Source organism: Plodia interpunctella, chromosome 9 (genome assembly GCF_027563975.2).
Source record: "Plodia interpunctella isolate USDA-ARS_2022_Savannah chromosome 9, ilPloInte3.2, whole genome shotgun sequence".
In the NCBI taxonomy this organism is placed as follows: domain Eukaryota; kingdom Metazoa; phylum Arthropoda; class Insecta; order Lepidoptera; family Pyralidae; genus Plodia; species Plodia interpunctella.
In genome coordinates, this window is record NC_071302.1 from 844,640 (window position 1) to 866,380 (window position 21,741).

At 40.1% G+C, this 21,741-nt stretch overlaps 3 protein-coding genes across 8 annotated transcripts in view; 1 reads left to right on the forward strand and 2 right to left on the reverse strand.

Annotated features, from left to right (window-relative positions):
• The first annotated feature begins 124 nt into the window (after positions 1 to 124).
• On the forward strand, positions 125 to 19,913 carry Fmr1 (Fragile X messenger ribonucleoprotein 1). 5 transcript variants are annotated; one of them, XM_053749344.1, is made up of 16 exons: positions 125 to 271; positions 632 to 684; positions 781 to 934; positions 2,370 to 2,533; positions 5,082 to 5,249; positions 5,769 to 5,855; positions 6,224 to 6,280; positions 7,362 to 7,509; positions 7,960 to 8,103; positions 9,213 to 9,350; positions 9,584 to 9,713; positions 10,371 to 10,467; positions 11,449 to 11,563; positions 14,501 to 14,588; positions 16,616 to 16,690; positions 17,935 to 19,913. In XM_053749344.1, the coding sequence occupies exons 1-16, from the start codon at positions 221 to 223 to the stop codon at positions 18,126 to 18,128; spliced, it is 1,863 nt and encodes a 620-aa protein (XP_053605319.1). In that variant the 5' UTR covers positions 125 to 220; the 3' UTR covers positions 18,129 to 19,913. The 5 variants fall into 5 exon arrangements, with proteins under 5 accessions (XP_053605319.1, XP_053605320.1, XP_053605322.1 ...); XM_053749345.1 differs by having other exon boundaries at positions 16,616 to 16,678; XM_053749347.1 differs by lacking the exon at positions 16,616 to 16,690.
• On the reverse strand, positions 3,330 to 7,240 carry LOC128672304 (collagenase-like). The gene is made up of 2 exons (XM_053749356.2): positions 6,458 to 7,240; positions 3,330 to 4,371 (listed from the first exon to the last, which is right to left on the reverse strand). Exon 2 carries the CDS (start codon positions 4,275 to 4,277, stop codon positions 3,465 to 3,467), a length of 813 nt encoding a protein of 270 aa, XP_053605331.1. The 5' UTR covers positions 4,278 to 4,371; positions 6,458 to 7,240; the 3' UTR covers positions 3,330 to 3,464.
• LOC128672306 (uncharacterized protein) overlaps positions 18,893 to 21,741 on the reverse strand; it is a 107,168-nt gene continuing 104,319 nt past the window's right edge. For both annotated transcript variants that reach the window (XM_053749359.2, XM_053749358.2), the window contains one exon: positions 18,893 to 21,465. In XM_053749359.2, the coding sequence (XP_053605334.1) occupies positions 21,309 to 21,465 (157 nt within the window). In that variant the 3' untranslated portion in view covers positions 18,893 to 21,308. The remainder of the gene's footprint in view (positions 21,466 to 21,741) is intronic.

The window sequence follows — 21,741 nt, forward strand, 5'->3', positions numbered from 1 at the left end:
AATATTAGTGAAGAGAAGAGACTTGAAGAAAGTAATCAGTTTGAAAATCTTTCAAATTCTGAATTCAAATCATAATTTCATTCACTGCACACTATTTTTAAAAGAAAAATATTTTTGTCTATGCTGGAATTGTATTTTATGATTGGTCAGTTGTTTTTGACTAGCGTTCATTCTTACTACGAAAACGCCAAATACGCTTTCAAGTTTCAATCAAACCAAAATGGAGGATTTGTCGGTCGAGGTGTACGGTGAAAATGGTGCTTATTATAAGGTTTGTAAATCGTGAAGTATGCCGTAGTTTGGTTTAAAAGACAGCATTTTTATTAGTGTTTGAAATGTGCATTCATTTCCGTATGATAGATATCAGTTTTATTATATACTTACAAAAATAATTTTCCGGGAAGATCATCGCGGCTGGAATGGACGCCATGTCCGTCTGACAGGGCGTGATTTTTCCATGTGTTGTAATTGTACTACTTTTTATGTTTTTGACTATGATTAGCAAGTAGAATCTAGGCCGGCTTGTAATGTATTTATTATTTGCGTTTATTTTTTTGTGTATGTCTTAGTTGTTCTCGATTCTTACCTTTAGTTGGTCATCAGAATGTTCTGAAATTTTCTTTATTTTTAGGCCATTGTCACCGACGTGCTCGACAACGAGGTTCTCGTAGCCTTTGAAAATGAGTGAGTGTCTTGATTTTTGGTGTAGTTGATATTATACATACCTACCAAATCTATGCGCATTGTATTTACACAAGTACTTACCTATGTATGTTGTAGCTGGCAGCCTGAGTCGAAGTTTCCTTTCTCGCAAGTTTTCCTCCCACCGAAAGACACCGGGAAACACACAGAGTTTGTGGAGAACCAGGAGGTGGAGGTATTTGCGAGATCCAATGAGAAGGAAGCTTGTGGGTGGTGGACTGCAAACATCAAGGCAAGTATTATTGAGTTACATATCTACCTTCATGCAACTTGCTTTACTGGGTAAATTAAATAATATATTGTTACTACCCTCATTTTTCATTCAATCACATTAGTTTGAAAAATAGAACAGCAAATTTGTTACTTTTAATTTTATTGGGTGTGCAAATTCGAGTCATTGTGCAAACCAGTATTGGTGCCCCTCTTGTAGCCAACCAGGTGTTATTTAACATATCCTTGAGAGCTGGCCCTTCTGATATTAAAAAATCTGCACCAAAATTTGCTGTATTGCTTTGTACCATATTAGACTGCTATCAAAAAAATTATGTGATGTACATTTAAATGTTGTCTTAGTTCTATTTATTCCAAAATCATGGAAAATGATATTTGTTTACAATGTAAAATATCTAAAATTGTTAGTGTACAGTTATGAAAAATAGTTATAAATCTAAAATTTATAATCATAGAAGTGTATTATAGTCAAGTCGAGCAAAATATCATATTAATATACTGATATAAGTTTTAAATAATTCACTTTGCCAGACTTTACTTTGAATGTTACAGGTCATTCACTTTCTGGTGCAATGACCTGAATAGGACTAAATTAGTTCATGGATATTGAATGTTTTACTTCACTTTCTACTCCTATTTCCATTATTATTGCTGATCTTAAGCTTTATGTGACTGTTAATTATGTTAACATTTATTGATTTTTTTTTAGGTGATCAAAAGTTTCTCTCTCACCAGGTTTTGACATATGAACATGTATAGTTAATATTTAAAAAAGTTCTTGCGATTCTAAAAATATTATTGGTTTAGTACCTCCTTATAACTCCATAATATGATTTCACTGTTTATTTTTTTTAATGTAATAATTATATATTGTTTAAATTCATATTTTAAATATATTCTTTTTTGTTAATTATTTATTTTTTTATATACACTTGAGTGTATTATCTTTCTGAATTATATCTGAATATATATATCTGAATGACAGCCCACTTAGATCAGTTTGGCAAGGCTGGCTTACCTGACTATCCACCATTATTTAATTGCAAATTAATAAAGCATTGAAATTGGATGCCCAATAACAACCTTTTGTAGGATTTAAGGTTGATACGAATTTTTATCCTACTGGCCTCAGTGTTAGTTAAGTATCACTCCATACCTTCACAGAGCTGGTGGCAGGTCTCGTGAAGGTCGTTGTATGGAGGGATCTTAGGCTATGTTGTAATTTGCATTGCAAATTAGTGTGCTTTTAAAGGTTTTTTAAAAATTGTTTACTTGCACTTTGGAAGTCTGCAGTAGTCTTAGTTGCAATCTATTTTCATACCTACATAACTGATATCATCTAACATCCTAACATCATATAGCATTCTAACTTAATAAAGATTTTTGATTTAATTTTGATTTGTTGTTCCCCCTTAAAAACTGAAACTTGGTTCCAGATGATGCGAGGCGATTTCTTGGTGATAGAATACTTGGAATGGGACAACTGCTACACTGAAATAGTGCCAAAGGACCGCCTCCGGGTGAAGACCGTTAAGACGCCCATAGACAAGAACACCTTTCACAAGTTTGAGATTGCTGTGCCCGATGATCTCAAAGATTAGTGAGTATTCTTTACTGTAGTGTTTTGACGTTTGGCTTGGCCGAAGTCTTAAGTGGTGATAATAGACTTAGCCTTGGTAGCTAGATAGGCAAGAAAAGCATTACTGAAGATGTTTGACGTCTGGCTGATGGCCGTAAAATCAGCCATCTGCTGCTACATTGAGATGACATAATGCTTTCTGCTCTTTCATTCATCTACATTACATACAACTAGAAGAATTATTTTCTTTATAAAACTTTCGAGTCTTGCTACAAAGTTGCACATTGTATGTAATTATGTTACTATATAAAGAAAGGCATTGGAAATTAATAATGTTATATCAAGGTAATTGTTAATTGCTAGATAAAGATTAGCAAATTAAGCTACCTACATAAGTAATTATTGCTGGTAGTTATGATGAGAGTTTAATCCGAACTCGCGACAAATTATCAAAATCTGAATGTAAAAGTTGGATACATAGCTGATTTGCCTTTTCCCAATTTCCATTCAAAAAGCTTGCCTCATAAGACAACAATGCCATGCAATATGTGGTGTAGTTAAGTAATCATCAACAAGAAAAGATGGGAGTAAAGCCAGATGAGTATGCTTTTGTTTACCTGTTACCACAATCCTGTTACCCTAGTAACACCCAACAAAACCTTGACATGGGAAGTTTTTTCATAATTATTATTTCATATTTTAACAAATATAAATAGTTTTTGTCTTCTCATCGTTCATCTTAAGTTTGTAAAAGTGAAACCAGAAAAAGTGTTTTATTTCATTCTTCAATTCGAAGAGACGAAATTTTTGGCCTTTTAAATTGACACAAAGACACACTACGACACTGATGATGAAACTATAGTGAACTAAACAAGAAATAAAAAAAAAAACATTGTTTATATTGAAAATTGGTTTTTATATTCAAGGCAGACAAATACAGACTTGATATTGGTTACATTTTTTCATTAATCCATTGAAGGAACGCCGATACCCGCGTATGGCTTGTCGGATATCCCGCATCACAACCTTCCACCGCTCCAAATGACACCACACCTATCACCACAAAATCCTCATTTCCATAAAACACAGGACCACCCGAATCCCCACCACATGGTCCCCTCCCGTCCACACCACTAGTGCAAATCAGCGAATCTGTGATCATATCTCCATATATCGTAGCGCACTCTTCATTGCTTATCACAGTCGTCATAGCATGACTCAACTTCTGTGCCATTGTTACGGGATTCCCCTCACCAGTCCGTCCAAACCCAACCACATGGCATTGAATGCCGACATAGGATTGCTCTGTTGGTAAATTTATCGGCTTCAAATTCTCGTCAAACTCCACACTTGATATAGTTATAATAGCTATATCGTTTTGCAAAGTGTCTATGTTAAAATCTTCATGGGCCACAACATCATTGGTGCCAAGTCTTGTGCCGCCAGAAAATAATTTAGTCGAAGCAAGTACAACTTCTAATAACATCGCTGTATTTTCGCCATCATTCCAGCAATGGGCTGCGGTGATAAGTTTAGTGTTTGATATTAAACTAGAGCCACATACTGAAGTCAAATTCATGTCGACAGCAATCACCAAGCCCGCGAAGAAAGGATATGTTCCCAAGTCTGTATATTCCCCGCCTGTGATTCTTTGGATACCTTTCTCTTCTGCCTCCTTTATTCGCGCCGCCTTGGGAATCCCCACGTCTTTGTGGTAATACCCAAAAGTTCCGGTGGATATCAACAAAATAATCAACAGCTTCATTGCACAATTTTTGTTATACTGGCTTGAGTCTATGATAACATTTTTAATCAGATATGGATCCACTTGTAGGATGAGAGATAAATACCTAAGTATTCTGTAATGATAAATTCTATGATGAAAATGAAAAACGAGTGTGTAATTATCGTCTTCGTTTCTAAGCCTATCTAATTGATTTTGAGAAATTATGACTTTAGCAGATTAACAATTAAATTTCGCATCGTTTTACATTATAATTATACTTGCTGGTATTATGTTGTGCAGTTGGTTACTTTCACTTGAAATTACTTTAGGTGTTTAATTATGTTTTTGCCCAAATTCAAATTCAAAATTCAAATTCAAATCATTTATTCAGAAATTAGACCTTCACAGGCACTTTTTCTCGTCAATCTTTAAATTTATAGTTATTTCTCACAAGCTAGAAACTACTGGCATTTCGGAACGACCACTGCTGAGAAGAAATGCCGAAAGAAACTCATTTGAATGAAACCCGGACTGGTCTCTAATTTTTTATAAATAGGGTAGTTGCCTGTGTATAAAATGAAATGTGTAAATGCATTCAAATATGAAACACGATAATCAAATGTCACTAATCGATCAACTTTATTTATAGCAACATTTAGTATTGTTTTGTTTACATTAAAGTATAATTAAAACCCTATTTTAACTACAACATTTGTGTCGTCACTTGTGTCCGTCAGTCATACAAGTCCCATATAATTTTTTGCTTTTGATACACGGTAGTAAAGTATCAGATTTGGTTCGATGGCAACAATGTTGAAACTACAAGAACAGTAACTCCCCCAGCCTGCACGACATGCACAGCGCCAAAGTGGAGAACGCGCACAAGGAGTTCCAGAAAGTGATCGGCGCCGCGCTCGTGTGGTACGTGCCCGAGCGCGGCGTGCTGGCCGTCATCGCGCGCTGCGAGACCTCGCACAAGCGCGCGCAGATGCTGCAGGAGATGCACTTCAGGTCCGTTACTCTCCGACCCCAACTAGCATATGCTTGGGCTTCATTCGTTCTGTAACGTTTGTATCCCTCGCCGCCATTTGGTCTGCCGACGCGACTGACACTGACGTGGTCGCGCCGGCAGACTAAGTGTCAACGTGCTGACATTACCAGAGAGCATCAGGGCCTCCGGTGTTTGAGATTGTGCCGATTGGTAGTAATATGCTCAATACATTTCTTACTACCGCGATATTGTTCGATCAGGCAGAATATTGCATCCAAATAGAAAAAAAAATCAAATTAAAACATTACATAAAAGTGATTGTCAGTATGGTACTTAGCTACTTCGCAACTGTGATTTTATGACTCTTTTTTAAGAATTTATTTAAACATATAAATCCGCATTGTTCAGTTTTGTATAAAAATTTTGTAACAGTGACAAAACAACAGTTGTGAACACAGACAAATGTCTGAAAATATATTAATAATAATATATATATATATATATATATATATATATAAAATTGTGTTCTTTCTTCACAGGAATCTAGCCCAAAAGTTTTTATTGCTGAAAAAGACTGAAGAAGCAGCAAGGCAGTTGGAGTCCACCAAAATTCACAATCAGGGAGGGTGAGGATGAATTTTGTTATATTGTTTTGTTATTTACTATTTGATGTCGTCCTTAGTCTATTAAGTGAAAATGTTAGCCATTTTGTTTTTAAAATTGGTGTATACGAATAAATATTCTCCTTTTGTTTTTATATATCACATGCAATATAACATGCAATATAATAACATTATGCAAATAACGAAAAGGCTCTCATTTTCTCTGTATTGCAAAGTCCAAAAGCTTGCTTGAGCAACATTTTGGAGGAGCTGAAATCTTGTCGGATAATTTTGATTTTTTTTTCCACATTTTTTTTTTGCTGATTCAAAATTTTTACCCGCGAATGAAACACGAACCATTTGGCTTTGCTTACATACCTGCAAAATTTCAGCTTCCTTGAGCAGTTACCCAGAAACGCGGCCGGCCACGGGAACGACGATAGTAACCGGTAACTATGTATTTTAGCTATGGATGATGCTCTAACGCGTTTGTTACTGGTTTTGTGATAACTCTGACGTTATGTTTGCATGCCATGCGGTTTTAGACTGAAAATCCTAGCTGAAACGTCATAATTACTATTTCACTTGTTTTTATTTAATTATTGGAGCAATGAAGAGTATTGTACCCTTTTAAAATGTCGTCGATGCATCAATAACTCTTATCAGATTACTAGTGCCCCTGGACTGTGGTGTTTGCTTATCATTAGGCAAACCACATGCTTGTTTGCCTACTATGCTATATAAAAATAGTGACATTTTAAAATTTCTCTCTTTCTTTCTTCTGATAACTTTGCGATTTAGTCGAATCTTGAAGTTAATTTTTGTTTGTCTTTTACGAATTATGTTTTAACTACACACAAGATATAGATTCTGATTCAGTAATAATGCTTTAAGCATTATATCCGCCTATTGTCTTTTATAATTCAATTTGTGGAAACAGTTATAAGGCTTGTCCAAAATATCCATGTTATGATTTGTTTAATTTGCATGCATGTCTTTGTTTTGTTCACTAAAAAGACAGATTATTGCTTGCAGTGGATAGATTTGGCAAATGTGTAATTAATTTTCTTCTGTTTAAAACAAATTTCATTTGACCAATCTGACATGAAGAGCCGCTTATAGATATTACCATAGATTTGATTATGGGATGATTTTAAAATGTGATATTTATGTAACAAACACGTCAACTATAAACAGAGAGCACCTGTAGCCAAATTAGATCTAAAGTAGTTATAGTTAGTAGATAGTAAATAATCATTTTCAATGCAATCCCAATCGATTTTACGAGCGTTACGACTGTCACTGTCACTGTTACGAATGTTTTGTTTTTGATCAATAAATGCTATGAAATTTTTATGCATAGAACATAAGATACAGATGCAGTACCACGTCTTATCCCTTACGGGGTTGACATAGCCGGGAGTTGCAAGACTCGAAAGCCACGAACATATTTTTAAAGTATGTTGTAAACAATAGTAATCACACAGAAATTGTCTTTCAGCCAAATAACCCCTCAATTTAACTCTTCAGCTACACGGACGAATTCTCAGTGCGCGAAGACCTCATGGGCCTCGCGATCGGAACGCACGGCGCCAACATACAGCAGGCGAGGAAAGTCGCGGGCGTCACCAACATCGAGCTAGAGGAAGTCTCTTGCACCTTCAAGATCTGCGGAGAGGTGAGCACTATATTAGTCTAAGAGTCTCTAAACTCTACAGCTATAAGGACGAGTTCTCAGTGCGTGTAAATGTATAAAATAAATGTATTCACACAATGAAAGACTATAATCAAATGTCGATTTATTTATAGTAACATTAGTATTTTTTGTTCTTATCCTTACATATTATAAAACAAAGCCCTCTGCCAGGTCTGTTTGTCTGTCCACTATGAACTCTAAAACTACTGCCGGGATTTTTACGCGGTTTTCACCAATAGATAGTGTGATTCCTGTGGATGGTTTAGGTGTGTATAACTTATTATGTTTTTACCCGAGAGAAGCCGGGACGGGCCGCTAGTTAAAGTATAATGAAAACGTTATATCACTCCGATAATTGTGACGTCGGTCGAGAGATGGCGACTACCCTGTTGTTGAAGTTGTTGAACGAAACACGATGCATGTGTGTCGCAGTCAGTGGAGGCGGTGCGGCAGGCGCGGTCGCTGCTGGAGTACGCGGAGGAGTCCATCAAGGTGCCGCGCGCGCTGGTGGGCAAGGTCATCGGCAAGAACGGCAAGGTCATACAGGAGATCGTGGACAAGAGCGGCGTCGTTAGGGTCAGTACATTGGAACTGATTATTATATTTTTCAAACCATTGTTTTATGCGGCACATGCAGCGTAATATTTTAAATCCGTAGAAAGCATTTTTTTTTATTACACTCAGCGCTTTCGTTTGACTCATAAAAACTAGGTGGTCATACCTAGTTTTTATGAGTCAAACGAAAGTGTAATTTACCGTTGAGGAGTTCTCTTGTTGGGAGCCGATCTTGGGCGAGACCACCCATACATTCACCCATCATAACTGATTCTGCTGACCATATGTTGCTGTTCAATTGTTGTTAACCAAAATTTACTGCCCATATAATTATTTCGTAGCCATATCTTACTGCCCAAACAATTATTTAGCTGGTCTACTTATATTTAAATTGCTGATTATGATCACGATTTTCTGCCGAAAAAGAATTGCCGCCTTAATATTTTTTTTGCTTACTAAATTTTAAAATGGCAGACGTAATAATTAATCCCCTTATGAAATTTAGTACACGGTTTAGAATGTAATCTGGAATGACACAATCATATACATCATCATCACTTTCAGCCTACAGCAGTCCGCTTTTCCGTGATCCAATGTCATCTCACCAGCGGGCGGGCGGTTTACCAACTGGTCTCTGTTCTTATCTCGGCCACTATTCCGTCACTTCTTCGGTCCATGGATGTTCTTCCTTTCTAGCCAAGTATCGCGCCCATTCCTACTTTAACTTCGCGATTCGTCTACCTACGTCTTCGACCTTTGTACAACGTTTTGTATATGATAAAGCAGTGAGTGTAATGCTGAGCGTGACACGCTCCATAGCTCTTTGTGCAAGTAACTATGTGCATGTATTGCTAAACGTTTATATTTCAGCACTGTTAGTATGTAGTATGGGCAAGACTCATTGGTTGAACAACACAGGCTACTTTTTATTCCGAAATTCTCACGGGAGGGAAGCTCTAAAGCGCATTCAGGCGCTGTTTTCATGAGGGAAATAATCTCGGCGATATTATCGTGGAGACAGTACTGTAGAAAGTGTATAGAAACACGTGATACGACTATAAAATCAGATTCTCTCCCTTGTGGAGACAGTGCTTTAGTATTAAATGATGTTTATTGTTTATATATTGCAGGTGAAAGTGGAGGGTGATAATGAGCCGCAGCCGTCTACCCCGCGCGAGGAGGGCATGGTGCCATTTGTGTTTGTGGGCACTCGGGAGAACATCGCCAACGCGACAGTGCTGGTCGAGTACCACGTGGCGCATCTCAAGGTACTTTCATAGTTGTATTCTATTCCTCATGGCTGAGGGTCGTGAAACATATGTAACATTTTTTTTTTTGCTTATTGATGGAGTGGTTTGTCATTGCCTTTTCCATTTCACACAATTAATCAGTGTGCAGGTTTTTTCACGACGTTTTTCTTCACCTTAAGCCGGTGGTGTTCCATGAAAACTATTACTGTATGAGTGAGATTGGTATAGAAACACATGTGTGCACCACACAGGAGGTGGAGCAGCTGCGCGCGGAGAAGCAGGAGATCGACCAGCAGCTGCGCGTGGTGCTGGGCGCGGGTGCGCTGTATCCGGCGCCGCCGCGCGCGCGTCGAGTTCGTCCGCCGCCGCAGCGGTATCCCGGTAAACCAACCAAACAACCCACTCACTCTGATAAAGAAAGCTTACCATTATTGTTTTTTATGGTTTCTTTTTCAATTTCATTTTGATGTATAAAGGGTTATTGTTTTGATTTTGATGTATAAAGGGTTATTGTTGAATATAATAAAAAAAGAATATAATAATGTAAGAATCCATAAAAATAATAACGATTTTATCGTTATTTGATAAAATCGTTATTATTTTTATATATCTTTTTTTTTTGAAATAATTTAGAAATTTAGCGGTTAGTACTTTATAACTACTTACTGAGGCTGACTCAATTTGTAGCATTTGTTCTTAATTTTTTACGACCTTGCGACCCTCGGCCATGTAGAATACAACTATGTATTCTTTATAGTCGAGAGTTGTCTTATTAAGTGGAATAATTTTTTGCCAATATTAATAAAGTGATTTATTATTGTTTTGTTCAAATTAAATTATAAATTATATCACCTGACTAATGTCGTTACACTAATCAGGTACATCCATAGTTTCAATTGAAAAAGGCCATATCGATAATATTGTTTGTTTGTAATAACTTTATTGCACGAAAATAAATACATGAATTAAAATGAATACAAAAAAGATATGTGTAGAGCTCTTACATGTATAGTAACAGCCCCCCCCATGCGCCCGCAGGCGGTGGTGGCGCGCGTCGCGGCACGCCGGAGCTGGCGGACGAGCGCGGCGACGCCGGCTACCGCCCGCGCGGGGGCCGTCCGCCGCGCGGGCACAGGTGCGTCGCTTCTACACCTCACACACACACACACACGGGGCACATTACTCATTCTATTATATTTACCAAACATTTTCGGAACGACCGCTGCTGAGAAGAAATGCCGAAAGAAACTCATTCAAACAGTGTTATCCCCTATCGTGCCAGAAGGGCTTTCATTTTTATCAGTAACATAACAATGTAAGTACACGATTAAGTGCATTGTCAAAAAATATACTAAAACATATTATGATTGTGAACGAGTACTGATGAAAAAAAATGTATAAATTATCAAACGAAAAACTTTTAATAAAAGATCGAGCTAACTAGTTCCCCCGACAACACCCGTTCACGAGTTAACGCATGAATCTACCATCAGGAAGCTCAACCACAATTAGAAGAATTCTCATATATTTTCATGTAAGTTAATTATGTTTCACATCTATATATATATATATATTATAATCAGCACTCGGATCACAATCATAACCTATTGGCTATACCTTTTGGCTATGTACATTATGTACTTTTATATATTATTAAAAAAAACATTGTAAGAAACAATAATGATAAGCCAATCTGACATGATAGGGACCAACACTGTTCAAATTAGTTTCTTTCGGCATTTCTTCTCAGCAGTGGTCGTTCCGAAATGCCAGTAGTTTGTAGCTTGTGAGAAATAACTATAAATATTAAAATTTACGAGAAAAAGTGCCTGTGAAGGTCTAATTTCTGAATAAATGATTTGAATTTGAAGACTAGCTCTCTTTACGGCACGCGTCAACCTCAACATAACCGACGTGCGCGTGCTCAATTGACCGCCTCACCAATGTAGGCGACCACAGCGCAGGAGGTCTATTAACAAATCGAAACCCACAAGATCTATTGCCCCTAACCAATATGTCCTACCATATATATGTATGAAAATGATGAACTCACATTATTCGTTGTTCGAATACATTTTGCCCATCTCTGCTACTCATATTGGAATAATGTTCGCAGGTCTCAGGAGCGCCGCGGCGAGCGCCGGCCGCTAGAGAACGGACGCGCGCCGCACGTCGCGCACGCGCACCCGCGCGACTCGCACGTTCACCGCTCTGCTGACACTCGCACGCAGGTCTGTCTCACACTAGCACTCGCACGCTCACCGCTCTGCTGACACTCGCACGCAGGTCTGTCTCACACTAGCACTCGCACGCTCACCGCTCTGCTGACACTCGCACGCAGGTCTGTCTCACACTAGCACTCGCACGCTCACCGCTCTGCTGACACTCGCACGCAGGTCTGTCTCACACTAGCACTCGCACGCTCACCGCTCTGCTGACACTCGCACGCAGGTCTGTCTCACACTAGCACTCGCACGCTCACCGCTCTGCTGACACTCGCACGCAGGTCTGTCTCACACTAGCACTCGCACGCTCACCGCTCTGCTGACACTCGCACGCAGGTCTGTCTCACACTAGCACTCGCACGCTCACCGCTCTGCTGACACTCGCACGCAGGTCTGTCTCACACTAGCACTCGCACGCTCACCGCTCTGCTGACACTCGCACGCAGGTCTGTCTCACACTAGCACTCGCACGTTCACCGCTCTGCTGACACTCGCACGCAGGTCTGTCTCACACTAGCACTCGCACGCTCACCGCTCTGCTGACACTCGCACGCAGGTCTGTCTCACACTAGCACTCGCACGCTCACCGCTCTGCTGACACTCGCACGCAGGTCTGTCTCACACTAGCACTTGCACGCTCACCGCTCTGCTGACACTCGCACGCAGGTCTGTCTCACACTAGCACTCGCACGCTCACCGCTCTGCTGACACTCGCACGCAGGTCTGTCTCACACTAGCACTCGCACGCTCACCGCTCTGCTGACACTCGCACGCAGGTCTGTCTCACACTAGCACTCGCACGCTCACCGCTCTGCTGACACTCGCACGCAGGTCTGTCTCACACTAGCACTCGCACGCTCACCGCTCTGCTGACACTCGCACGCAGGTCTGTCTCACACTAGCACTTGCACGCTCACCGCTCTGCTAACACTCGCACGCAGGTCTGTCTCACACTAGCACTCGCACGTTCACCGCTCTGCTGACACTCGCACGCAGGTCTGTCTCACACTAGCACTCGCACGCTCACCGCTCTGCTGACACTCGCACGCAGGTCTGTCTCACACTAGCACTCGCACGCTCACCGCTCTGCTGACACTCGCACGCAGGTCTGTCTCACACTAGCACTCGCACGCTCACCGCTCTGCTGACACTCGCACGCAGGTCTGTCTCACACTAGCACTCGCACGCTCACCGCTCTGCTGACACTCGCACGCAGGTCTGTCTCACACTAGCACTTGCACGCTCACCGCTCTGCTGACACTCGCACGCAGGTCTGTCTCACACTAGCACTCGCACGTTCACCGCTCTGCTGACACTCGCACGCAGGTCTGTCTCACACTAGCACTCGCACGCTCACCGCTCTGCTGACACTCGCACGCAGGTCTGTCTCACACTAGCACTCGCACGCTCACCGCTCTGCTGACACTCGCACGCAGGTCTGTCTCACACTAGCACTCGCACGCTCACCGCTCTGCTGACACTCGCACGCAGGTCTGTCTCACACTAGCACTTGCACGCTCACCGCTCTGCTAACACTCGCACGCAGGTCTGTCTCACACTAGCACTCGCACGTTCACCGCTCTGCTGACACTCGCACGCAGGTCTGTCTCACACTAGCACTCGCACGCTCACCGCTCTGCTGACACTCGCACGCAGGTCTGTCTCACACTAGCACTCGCACGCTCACCGCTCTGCTGACACTCGCACGCAGGTCTGTCTCACACTAGCACTCGCACGCTCACCGCTCTGCTGACACTCGCACGCAGGTCTGTCTCACACTAGCACTCGCACGCTCACCGCTCTGCTGACACTCGCACGCAGGTCTGTCTCACACTAGCACTTGCACGCTCACCGCTCTGCTGACACTCGCACGCAGGTCTGTCTCACACTAGCACTCGCACGTTCACCGCTCTGCTGACACTCGCACGCAGGTCTGTCTCACACTAGCACTCGCACGCTCACCGCTCTGCTGACACTCGCACGCAGGTCTGTCTCACACTAGCACTCGCACGCTCACCGCTCTGCTGACACTCGCACGCAGGTCTGTCTCACACTAGCACTCGCACGCTCACCGCTCTGCTGACACTCGCACGCAGGTCTGTCTCACACTAGCACTCGCACGCTCACCGCTCTGCTAACACTCGCACGCAGGTCTGTCTCACACTAGCACTCGCACGCTCACCGCTCTGCTGACACTCGCACGCAGGTCTGTCTCACACTAGCACTCGCACGCTCACCGCTCTGCTGACACTCGCACGCAGGTCTGTCTCACACTAGCACTCGCACGCTCACCGCTCTGCTGACACTCGCACGCAGGTCTGTCTCACACTAGCACTCGCACGCTCACCGCTCTGCTGACACTCGCACGCAGGTCTGTCTCACACTAGCACTCGCACGCTCACCGCTCTGCTGACACTCGCACGCAGGTCTGTCTCACACTAGCACTCGCACGCTCACCGCTCTGCTGACACTCGCACGCAGGTCTGTCTCACACTAGCACTCGCACGCTCACCGCTCTGCTGACACTCGCACGCAGGTCTGTCTCACACTAGCACTCGCACGCTCACCGCTCTGCTGACACTCGCACGCAGGTCTGTCTCACACTAGCACTCGCACGCTCACCGCTCTGCTGACACTCGCACGCAGGTCTGTCTCACACTAGCACTCGCACGCTCACCGCTCTGCTGACACTCGCACGCAGGTCTGTCTCACACTAGCACTCGCACGCTCACCGCTCTGCTGACACTCGCACGCAGGTCTGTCTCACACTAGCATTATTTATTAATGTCATTTACATTGATTGGGTTTACTCCAAGAATTTTATGAAGTTTCTTGTCAAATCTGTTTGCGCTGCACCTTTTGAGGACATAAATCCAACTGTTGAGTGCATTAGAAACATGTACTTTACGTACACATCGTAATATAATGTGACGTTGTGATCAGAGCGGACGCCGACGCGACGAGCGCCGCCGGCAGACGGACGACGACAGCTCCCTGCTCGACAGCCAGGACGTCTCCAGCGCTGACAGAGGTACACACACACACACACACACACACACACTACGGTCAACTAGTGGCGACAGACAGTTAGATACTCGAGAAAGATGATCTCTAGGTGTGAAAGTGGAGGGGAGATTTTGAGTATATTTACTCCCTAAATCCCCTAAACATTTCTAAAAGAATATATATAGCAGAAGCGCCCACAATGCCATTTGTTGACCGGACTAAGAAATGGCATAAGCATTACTTTCAAATTGTTTATTGTGCGAAGAGTTATTTATATTTTGAACAATTTAAAAGATTATTTATACTTAATTAATGTCAAGACATTCCCTTCTAATCACGCTCACCTTGGAGCCAAACCGAATGCCAGTAATAATATTAAAACTAGAATAAATATTGCTTAAATTCTATTATTGCACTATAATTTCAGCAATATTCCATATCAAATAACAAAATCATATAGGGTAAATATTATCAGGTGAATACTGGCTCAAATGCCACCTTTTTATATACAACCATATTCTTAATATACAACCTAGCAGTTCCAATGATTTATTGAATTTTACAGATGATTTTATGTGATGATGATTTATATATCTCTATTAAATTATCGACAAAATGTCACCCATGACAGCTTCAGAATTAACTATATTACATTTATCATCGTTATAAAATACCCACTATTGTTATTATTTCACACATGTTTCACACATTTTTGTGAAATAATACTGTTTATTAAAATCTGAAAATATTACGGAATGTGCTAGTTAAAATGTAGTGTGTAGTGCTATATTTAATGTAATATTATACATTTATCTATGCATTCATTCTGTCTTATATGTTCTGTTCGCCGCGCACTTTGGTTTACATTTTAATTAGTACATTAGTGGATGTTGTAGATGGATGAATGGGTTATACTTAGATGCTGCGCACACGATCATATAGTATTTCTAGACATGGGCAATAACTTTGTGTCGTCAAAATTGAGAAAAAATAAATAAAGATCATAAACAATAAGCCCAAATTAAAACATTCGACGAGTTATGTCTTGAAGAGTAGAAAACTGTATTTTAACGAACAAAATTTTTTTGCCATTATACTTATTGTTGGGCAAGATTGGTTGATAAACCAGTGTTGCCAGCATCATATAGACAGACTGTAATCATGACACATAGTAAAACATATAAATATTTATAGATTTCGTTAAAAAAATACAAATTGAATCGTTTGCGCGGCTTGTAAATTAGGGCGAGCTATTGCTTGCTACCTCAACGGATGCGGTACTTCTGGTTTGGTGCATTGTTTCCTAATAACATGTAATGGTGAAGGTCTCACTTTGTTTTTTTATTTAGTAAACCGCGTATCGTTTATCTAGCAAGTAATCGTATGCTCTAGAACAATATTTTGTCCAAATTTGCACGTCTCTTTTCTTTTTGTATGTAATATTTAATGTAATTATGGTCAAAAATATCAAAATCAATAGAAATCTTTAATCCAATCCAATGATTTTAAAAGTTTTTCATTGTCTAAGAAACGGATGCAATTTTGTAAGTAAGGTTTATGCAAATTCGGGCAAAGTGTAGAATGATACTGTACGTAGCCAGAGGGCATATAAGCATGTGCTGTTTTACATAGATTTTCGAATATTATTTTAATTTTTTTAATAAGTGTTATACGAAATGTTCGCAGGATGATTTACGCTATTTTGTAGTTTCAAATTTATTTCTTGTTTGTTTTGACAATTGGCATTAATTTTGATATGAATTAGTGGTATTATGAATTTGAATACATGCAACTGTGAATCCAGAAGCCTAAAATATAGACTAAAGAAGATTAGTGATGCATTATGAAAAACTGTATTGTATTCCTAGGTATTTTTAAAGACTTTAGTCTTTTTTTTATCCAAAATTAGAAAGATATTCTGAAACCGCAAATAGTAAAATGATCCTGTTGGTCCCTCTGGTCGGTGATGTGTGATGTGTGATGTGTGGTGTGAGGTGTGAGGTGTGAGGTGTGTGGTGCCGGTCGGTCGCAGTGAGCGTGGTTGTTGTTCAGAGTCCGCCAGCGAGTCCGAGGAGGGCCGCGCGGGGGACGCCCGCAGACGTCGCAGAAGACAAGGTAGGAGGCAAGGTAACTCTCCCACTCTCTCTCTCTCTCTCTCACATATACACACACACACATACACACAAACTAACACTACTCTCTCTCACGTACGCACACAACCTACGTACAACTGCTGATTCCTTTAGGAAAATAAAGCTGCGCATTTACCAGCGGTTTTAATCTGTGCTTGAAGTTCCAAAAGTAAATATTAATAGAGCAAAAAAATTAAATTGGCACGGACAGCCCATTGTTGGTTCTGGTTATCACGTTTCACAGGATTGTTCTTCGAAAATATTTGAGTTGTATTTTCATATTAAATAAGAGTATTCGTAAAGATATAAAATATATATAACGAACTATAAATTCTAACTGCAACGTGCAGGGGTTTTGCCATTTTAACGAATAAGTTCTTTAGCATTTATAGCATATAATTTTTTTTTACCTAGGTATTATATTCGATAAAATCCACACAAAAACACTCAAACAACAATCTCCCTAGATTCACTCACCCACCAAATTCTGCCTTAGAATGTTGTAGTAACACAATTCTAATATAATATAATCGCATGTTTTTAAATTATTGTTGTTATAGTAATGAGGGTTTAATACTTTTTCACACCACATTCTTCATGATATTTGGTTGAAATAAAGCGCAATCTGGTGGCAAAAAACCGAACCCTCATTTCAATAAATATACTGTATCTTTTTTTAAAGATTACCTTAGTTTTTTTAGCGTTATTTCTATGTTTATAATAGTTGTTTGCATGTAACGTAACTTCACATGACGTAAAATTTTCAGATTGGTTTAGGTTTGTAATAATAACGAATCGTACTAAAACATATTTTTTTTAGAAAACTAACAGCTGGCTTGTTACGTATATTTGTATGCAGTGTAACTTTCATCAATTTTCTTAAATGTTTTGTCCCTCCTGACACATTGTCAATCCTATTCAAATTACAGTATAATTATTAATGCATCCAACCTTACAGTTGATTAAACATTTCTTGAGAAATATGTTTTAGCCTTGTATTTACAGCGTGTGTATTGCGTATCACACGGCTCGATAACACAAATTTCATACTAATCAACCTGACATTTGTGTTGTTTTTTCTTAACCAGAGAACTTCGTGCTAGCGTTTTCCACATTTGAGTTGTAATTGGGTACATTTTTTAAATGATAATTCTGTCAAACCACCATTTTGAGTTATCTGACTTTAGGTTAAATGGCGGATTATCAGTTTTTATGTGTTAAGACTGGTGTTGTTCGAAGGAGGCGGATGGAAGAACGGCGTGAGCGGCGGTGGGGCCGCGGGCGCGGCTGCGGCGGTGACGGCGGCGGGGGCGGGGGCGGGGGCGGCGGTGGCGGGGGCGGGGGCGGAGGCGGCGCCGCGGGCCAAGCGTTCGCCAGCGCCGGCGCCGGCGCCCAGCAGCAAGAAGCCGGAGCTGGTGAACGGCACAGCTTGACTCGCCGCCGCCCGCGGCCCCGGCCGGCCTGACTCCACAAGCGACACGCGAGACGCTGATATTGTATCCTAACGTTAACTCATGTATCGGACCGACGCCCGAACTAGACTTACTCGTATTATGCTTTTATAAGAGATTCGTGATTTGTATTCCTGATTATTCGATATTGAAAATTGAGATGTGTACGCTCCCCGGACGATACGCCTCGGCGGACCGCGCGCTAGCGCTCTCCTCGAAAATAATTAAAACATTTCTGTACATATTTTCATTAGTATTTTTATTTGTACAAACTTTCGTTACGATATGGCGATACATTTATATTATTTTATAAAAATAGTACGACTAGTGGAATGTTCGCGATGAACTAAATTAGTAATACTTTAAACTGGAAGAGTCCTCGGGGCACACTCAGATGTGACACAAAGAATTTGCAAAATTCTAAAAGTGATTCGTTTGACACGACTAACGAATACTATGTACACCGTAACGTACTATCAGTATCAGTCATTACATAACAGTACCGTGATATGCATTATTGCCGGGATATCACTAATAATTATTTACAAAAGATATGCTTTCAGCTGTTGTGCTTCCAAATGTTGGTAATCTGGAATCGTTTACAATTCGTTCTAGCTTGTACAAATGGATATGTGAAAATGTGAAGTTACATTAAATTCTAACTTCATAATCCCTGATAGGTCTAACATGTTTTGTTTTCGTAACTTGAAATTACTGTCTTGTATCTCATATTGTATAATTCAACATTGTTTTTTTTCTTTCAAGTAGTGTGAAAGGTCTAAGTGAAATCAAGCGGAACGCGCAATGGTAACGCTAGTCTTAAAATTAAATTATTAAATTTATCAAACGATATTTACACGACTCGTGTTCAGTTTGATTCCAATTAGACCGACCTTTTTATGATATTTTAAAGAAATATACTTTAGGCCTGCTTCAAGTATTTAGTGAACACATTATTATAATCGAGATCAGGGCGCATTGTGTAAAACCTTTGGAGTATTCATGTTCTATATTGATAAATACCTTGTTTGGAAAATAATTATGTCTCGTATGTTAGTGCCTAATAGTCTACGCAAATTTTTGACAAGAGTTCTTCACGCCTGATCTCATGTTTTTGAAATTGCCAGTTGTTTTAAACATTGCATTTGTAAGAGGTGTGGAAACCTCGTTAAGTCGTTAAGGCGGAATCCGGCGGTTCGCTCGGAGATTTTCACTATAGTGAAGTATTTTTAGTTGAATGTTTTCGACACTTTTTATTTTATTTTTGACGTGTCACTTCGAGTAAAGCACTTTGTATTATAAGCCGTCCGATTCCACCTTTCTATTTTGTAAGATTGCTATGTCATCAGTCTGGGATAACTTTTGTCAAACATAAGCGTCATTGCTTAGACTATAGGTATAAATTACGACATTGTACACGGTTTACTGAACAACTCCTGGCTGAATTACTGAAGAGGTCGGACCAGGGTTCGTGTTTTTATTGAGAGCAGCTTCAAGGCTAGTCACATCGGCCATCAGTAATTCAGCCAGTCTTAGAGTAAGTGTAACGACACATCCGCCGGTATTACGTCGTCGGGACTGGCCTCCGAATTTACGTTGTAGCGTATTCGGCTGTCAACAATAAGTGAGCGTTATGACGCTATATCCCGGCCACGTAACACCGACGGGTGTTTCTATACTCTAACAGATGTTTGAGATTTAGAAGTAGACCTTCTTTATCATTGTGCTGCCTGATATGAATTAAATACATAGTTTTTTGATACATTGTTCCCTGTATTTTTTGTACAGTACATTTCACAAATCGCGACTTGACTGTTGTATTTTCAGACGCAAAAGTTGCGTTTCTTGTTTTTTATAACGTTTGATTTCTCAGTTTTCCAGTGATGTGATGTTTTGTTCAAGTTTGTGATTCGCAAAATAAACATTTGAGTATCATTCTGAGATTCATTCCGCGTTAGAAACATACTTATAAAATACCATTATTAACGCATAAATCAATGTCTATATAATATTTCATTCATATTTTTTTGCTATTAGTGTATTTATATGACAATAACTCTGCACAGTTCCATTACTAATCACATTCAAATTAACCAAACCGAGGTCATACGCAATTGTCCATTATAAGTACATAAATTAGTTCTGGCAATGGCGAGCTCAGTACACAGACCTCGTACATAGCGTGAAGTGACAGTATAATAATCGAAAATTACAATGTTGGGTAATATTGTATGTACAGACTACAGTTAATAGAATAGCGTCGCCATTGCTGCAGTAAGTATATTAAGATTAGGACCCTTAATAATATGATTTAATTTCTCTATAGTTACCTGTAGGCAACATCACATCACTGCACCAAGAAAAGTTAGACCCAAGCTTGTTACTTTTAGCATGAGTGAGCCATTATATAGTATATACGAATAATCTTATTTGAGTCACTGATGCTAAAAGTATAACAAATGCAGAGCGAATGTAGACAAGATAATTTGGCCAGTTCAGCTGTCATGAATCTTTTTTTATGATGGTGATTGAATTTGTTATGCCGATCTTCTAAATCCAATGCAGGCGTTTGGAGGTTGCTTGTAGAATTTGCCTCCATTTTTAGGACCCTATCGTACTTTTCAAATTAGATGTTAAATATTATTAATCTCTTTCGTAATGTTACATATAATGAAAGAGATACCAAATAATATTGGGCAAAGAAATTGATAAGTTGAATGGTAATTATAGCAGCAATTTTTATTTTTTTATTGCCATAACTTCTAGTTTCGGTCAGAGTACGAAAGTTGAGATTTTTAATGAAATTTATACGTTCCTAATGTTTATTTTAACTTTATTGGATGACCTAACATTTTCTCTTTAGTTTAATTAAATTAATAAATTAATTTAACTTTAAAGTATCTGATATCTAAATTTTCTCTAGGCCTTGTTTTGGTTTTGTGTCTGTATAAGATGCAATTTTATTACGTGTGAACTAATAATAATAAGGATTACCTATTAGTTACCAATTCTTATTCAAAGAACGTGAAAAAAGTGTTCGTTAACTTGTTTTAAACCAGGAACTAACTCTTATATCTTGTCTACATTTTCGCACAACAAAGGCGTTCAAACAAAAGTCCCCAGCTTAGCAGGTCTATCCCCGGCAATAATGAGATGGTGGCATTAGAGCAATCGATGACGGTCTTCGTGACAGGTCTCCAAGTCGCTGTCGTCGGAGTCCGAGTGCGAGCAGTACGAGGAGTCGCTCCAGTGCTGGAACTCCTCTTTGTGGTGTTCCAGCGCCATCAGGGAGGGGAATAGGCTGTCGCAAGCGCTGCATCTGCAATTGTCAGTTTTATAGTGGTCAGATGTTTTATGCTGGATATTTTACAATGGGGTATCCGGGATTTTTGGGTATATTTTATAGTGGTGTATAGAAGTCAGTGTTAGATTAATTTAGTGCCACTTTGAGCACACGTTTTGTTAGCTCGTCGCGAACTAGCAAGAATATTTGCGAGAACTTCACTTCACATGGAAAATCTATTATTGACACATTTAGGTATACCTCCATCCTGCGGGGTCACCTGTATGCGGTTGACAATGGCAAGGATCGTAG